Genomic DNA, 5,638 nt, shown 5'->3' with positions numbered 1-5,638 from the left:
AGATAATTGATTATTGCAGAAGATATGATATGTGATACTTGCCTGTCAGAAGTCTTTAGCGCGAGACTCGTAGGGGAGATTGGGATCGCAGGGCATCTGCCATGAGCAAGAAAAGAAAAATCCCACTCTGGTGGTGGTAGCTGAAACTCTGCTCAGACTGATGGGTAAGAAGTTGGTGAGCCTTTGGGCACTAGACCGTAAGTGCAGAAAGATTCATATCAAGAGATGGCAGCAAGGAAGAAATAACGTGTGCTATTTGGTAGATGTTACCCCAGACAGTGAGGGCAGGAAATTAAATCATGATTGAGATGTGTGAATGACAGGAATGTATGAGAAACAAACTATGGCCTTGTGTGAAGTCTTCTACTCGACGAGCACAACATTATTATTTGTATCAACAACTCTTGTGTGTGCAAGTGTCAGCGTGTCTCTGCGTGAGTGTGTTTTGTGGGCATATGTCCTTCTGCATGCACTCTAACTGGTTGCAGCTGCCTTTCATTTTCTTGCTTGGCAAGCAACTATCCAAGCACTTCTTTTTGCACAAAACGCATGCACACACGTACCAATAGGAGCGCATGCTTGCATTTGGACAAGCATCAACAGTCTGAATCCTTTCACACACATTTTTGTCTAACACTGAGGAATGAGTTATCTTTACCTGGACAGCAGTGTTTGATCAGAGTGTGGATCTTCTTCATAAGTGGGCCAGCAGATGATATAAATGCAGCTGAAGGATAAATTATCCCAGCAGCACTATGGTGAAGCCAAACAACAGGGATTTTTTTTTGTAATGTGTTTGTTACTTTTACAGTTGAAAACATGTACTGGCATCTCTTATCCCTTTTTAGAAGCTAGATCTCGCTGTGTACAAACACTGCACCTGTCTCACAAATGGCTCATGAGACTGGTTTACTTATCTGCGTTTTGCATTGCAAACTTAGTGAAATATCATTTGTGAAATTACAAAATTGCATTTTAAGAGAATGCATGTTTTTACACGATTCACAATGATGCAGCAGTAATGTGGAAATTTACATGTAGAACAGTTTGCGTTGCATCCCGTGGCTTTTCGCAGCATCACGAAAATGGTGTCAGCAGATGTGTTGAATTCTGGAACGTAACTGCTTCCCACTCACTGTCCTTTCATTGTTTATATCACAGGTTCCTCACCGAGGACCACACACTGACATTTCGATTGTAATTGGTTTTTGTGTGGTTGCCAGTGCCCCTGTGATGGATGTGGTTTAACTCCTTCCCACCGTAAATCTCCAAGAGCAGAATTTTAAATTAGCTGTCCTGACTGTGATTACCCCATGGGGGACCCCCAACTCCCAGTCCCAGGCGACAACACAAACAGAAACTTTGTTGTCTACGACTGCCATTACTCTTCACACTTGACTCCTCCTTCTGTTCCCCTCCGTTAGTGGACCAAGTCCTCCCAACACTTCTTCAAACAGAATTCCCCCTGGAGGTGCTGAAATGCAGTGAAGAAAAACTTTCTAATTCTAGAAAAAGAGAGGGAGATGTGTGAGAAAACTAACAAAAGGCATCTGAGAAGGGAGGGCAGAACCACTGACAAACATTCTGACATTCTACATATCAAGATTTGATCTTGTGCTGTCTGAATCTCAACTTTCTTTCCTTCAATCATGTGTACGCAACAGCACAGAGACTGTATATTATACAAACAATAAGGAACATACAGTATATTAGTATTAATGTGGACCATGTCTCATGTCACACTGGCTCTCCTTGATAATGAAACAACACCCAGTAACCAACAATCTGTAACAACAGCTACGGCAGCCACCTACTCGAAAAAGGTCTCTGTTGCCTTTAGGCTCTCTAACAAAGAGACACACACACAAACACACACATTTCTAACACCAACTATGCAGTTTTCACCTCAAAGCCAGTAATTCAAAAGCTGTCTTTATTCATGGGCACTGGAGGAAGAGGGCTGGTCTGTATCCTGTGCCCACCACAATGTGCAGCCACAGGGTCCTGGCGACAGCCTTACCCCCCCGTCTGCATCAATAACCCAAAACTATTGTGATGGACACAAACACTGTTGTAGGATAGGCCAGGAGGAAAAGGTGCCACTCTTAATTCCTTCCTCGTTTCTCCTGACTTCCTCCTGGCTGTGCCGACAAATAAAGTCAACAGCAATAGGTAAAAAGAGGAGGAGGAACGGAAGTCTCCAAAACCGACAGTGTTTGATCACTCACAAGAGTCTTTTTTCCACATGCAAATAAATCAAAGATTTAAAATGATCTATCATCTTAAAATAATTTAATCCTCTTTCATTGTCTACCTTGTTTTAAATATCAAAATTTATTGACAAAGTTACATGTGGCCCCAAACATCACTTCACTTCCTTTCATGGTGAATATCTGACCATGTTACATGTTCACAAAGTTATTACTACATACATACGTTACAGATTGAATAATCCTGGGTAAAATATGTACAAATGACATCCTTTAACCATTTCTTCGGAGTGAGTCTACAACAGATACAAATGGGAAATTTCAAAATACGAGCAACCCTGTGTTTAGGTTTAGGTATGTCATATAAACTGATGTAAAACTCTTCTGTTCTGCTCACTTGACAGCTATTATGTTTTCCTGATGCACATAGAACCTCTGGTAGTTAAACAGTAGATCACTGATTCTGGATTCATGCACTAAAGGTCAGACATAAACATTAACACCACAACTTCAACTGCAACATCACAACACCCTGTATAATACATCAACAAAATAGTCATTATAATATCATATGCACAGAGATGCTGCAAATACTGCGTTTTTTCTGTATGGAATGGGTTAACATGTCGTCACAGATGTCAGCGTCAGAGCTGTGAAAGTGGAAAAAGTAGCTGGGCAGAAGATGGAGAAAGAAATGAGGAGTGATAGATAGATAGATAGATAGATAGATAGATAGATAGATAGATAGATAGATAGATAGATAGATAGATAGATAGATAGATAGATAGATAGATAGATAGATAGATAGATAGATAGATAGATAGATAGATAGATAGATAGATAGATAGATAGATAGATAGATAGATAGATAGATAGATAGATAGATAGCCTTTCTTTGCAGAAACTCCTGGGTCACAGTGCATTTCAGTGTCTGCACCTCATTGCAGCAATCTTGAGTTCAGTGCATTTACTTTTTTTATTTACACTCCTTTAACTGCAAGCTCTTACCTGCTTAATAGATATTGATTAAGTCTCTGTTCAGTAGCTGGAGGAGCTGCTATTCATCCACTTCCAGGAGAAATTAATGTACAGAACATTACAGTTTCAAGGGAAACCTATTTAGCCCATTTTGCCTTGTCAGGAAATTAATTTTGCCCCAAAGTTGGGCTACCTTAACTACTCAATACAAATGAAGAGTGGTGGCTCTAAGATTAAGTGAACAATACATGTACGAGACGATACAGTACAACAGCTTATTAACACCAATAGGCTGCAAGATAACAATGATTATCAATTGTTTAAATATGGAGCATTTAACATATATTTCATTCAGTTTTACGCAGCCTTCAATCTTCCCAGAGCATCCATTCCTCCTGTGTTGTGAAATCTAAATCTATACAGATCCAGAGCCATGATGAGACACAAATGTGTCCCATCACAGTCTACGGTCCCCGTTCTCCACATACTCAGCCAGACTGTTGAGAGCCGTCTCCTCACTTTTGGACTGAAGGACGTGCTCGCCCTTTTTGGAGGGTTTTTTCGTAGCCCTCGAGAGCTTCCTCCTGAAGGTATCTCCAGCCAGAAAGTAAAGAACAGGATCCACACAGCTGTTGAGGCTGGCCAGGCCCCGTGTCACCTGGTAGGTGGCGTAGACCCAATTATTAAAATCACACATGTCAGGGCTCTGGAAGTAAAGCCTAGCCCTCATGTTGAGGTTCTTCATCACATGGAAAGGCAGGTAGGAGACGGCGAAGACGACAAGCACGATGATGACCAGGTGGATGGACTTCTGCCTCAGCGGGGCGTTGTGCATGTCATTATAGATTAAGGCTTTGACGATCATGCCATAGCAACAGAATATAATAATAAAGGGAATGCAGAAACCGAACACAGTCAGAGTCATGCTGTAGATGAAATAGCCTGATAATTCATCCACAGTGGTGGTGTCATAACAAGTGGTTCCATTAGGCTTCGAGCCGGTCCTGGAGTAATAAAGGATGGGAGACATACTTATGACAACCACCACCCACACCAAGGTGCTGGTGAGGACCGCGTTTTTCTTCTTCAGTCGGCCAAGAGACTTGAGCGGATGCACGACACCGGTGTACCTGTGAACGCTGATGCACGTCAGAAACAGAATACTCCCATAAAGATTGACATGGAACACGAAGCGTTGCAACCTGCACAGCGCCTCCCCAAATATCCAGTCAGTTTTGTTGAAGTAGTAGAAGATGAGGAAGGGCAAAGAGAGGACGTAGCAGAAGTCAGCCAGGGCCAGGTTGAACATGTAGACAGAGATGCTGCTCCAGGGTCTCATGTGGCACACGAACATCCAAATTGCCAGGCTGTTGCCCACCAACCCCGTGATGAAGACAATAATGTATACAGTGGGCAGGTAGTAGAAGTGTAAACTTGTCTTGGTCAGGATACATCCTTGTTTCGTATGATTGTGGACATCTGTTACATTCAGCAGGGAGGTCAGGTTCAGGTAGGAGGTCATGGCTTCAGGGGCAGGACCAATCACTGCATGAGAGGGACATAAAATATTGGAAATATGTCATGTCTATGCTCTAATCTGGTATCAAAACATCTCAAACAATAACAGACTTAACATCCCGGGGCAGCTGATTGGACATTTCTGTGATTCCGAACCAGCATTCACAGAATCCACATTTAAGCTTCAAACTTCATTTTTGGCAAACGTCTGCTTACAACCTAGTAAACACTGGAGTGCCCCCCCCCCTCTCTCTCAAACCAACCCACCCACACACACACTGGCATGCACAGACACATACATGCACAAGCAGAGAGAAATAGAGCTAGACAAGTGATAAACATATAACACTCACCATTGAGAGAGATCTGTATTCCACATTCCCGCAGCCTTCACAGTTGTCAAAAATCTCACTCGACATGCGGATGGCGCGCCACCAGCCGTCAGGTGTCTTCATTCAGTCTCATTATGGCGTTGGGAATTGTTTAAAAGTTGTAATATCCTTTCCACGAAAAAAGTCTGTGGTCGATTCGTCCACAAAGGGGAGCGATGATTTTCCCCACAATAGCGGAAGAGTGAGACCACAGACACAGCTGCGGAGTCTGGCGAGAGGAGCAGGAATCCCAACGAGACTCCGTGAAGCGAGAGGAAAGCTCTGCGCGCTGCGGAGAGGGGAGGTGCGCGCAGCGCGGAGCCACTGAGCGACTCCCGCTTCTCAAGTGCGCTCTGTTCTTCTCTCCTCCCCGTTTGACCCTGAGTATGTATGACTTGCCTGGGTATGTATTAAAATCAGATGATCTTTTTTTTTGTTTTCTTATTTGTGTGTGTCTTTGCGCCAGAGTCAAACTACAGCTACTGGTGTTATCAGGAGAAAAGAAGGAAATTAAAAGGATGTACCATTTTCCATCACTATTTTCAAAGGACACCGGAAATG

General features: G+C 42.9%; 1 protein-coding gene across 1 annotated transcript; it reads right to left on the bottom strand.

The window, feature by feature from the left end:
* Positions 1–2,325: 2,325 nt before the first annotated feature.
* On the bottom strand, positions 2,326–5,424 carry p2ry1 (purinergic receptor P2Y1). Its single transcript, XM_068317668.1, has 2 exons — positions 5,060–5,424; positions 2,326–4,733 (listed from the first exon to the last, which is right to left on the bottom strand). The coding sequence occupies exon 2, from the start codon at positions 4,708–4,710 to the stop codon at positions 3,646–3,648; it is 1,065 nt and encodes a 354-aa protein (XP_068173769.1). The 5' UTR covers positions 4,711–4,733; positions 5,060–5,424; the 3' UTR covers positions 2,326–3,645.
* Positions 5,425–5,638: the final 214 nt, after the last annotated feature.

The sequence above is a fragment of the Antennarius striatus genome, chromosome 6, assembly GCF_040054535.1.
Source record: "Antennarius striatus isolate MH-2024 chromosome 6, ASM4005453v1, whole genome shotgun sequence".
Lineage (NCBI taxonomy): Eukaryota > Metazoa > Chordata > Actinopteri > Lophiiformes > Antennariidae > Antennarius > Antennarius striatus.
The sequence above is the reverse complement of the archived record's forward strand: the minus strand, read 5'-3'. Positions and strand labels throughout refer to the sequence as shown.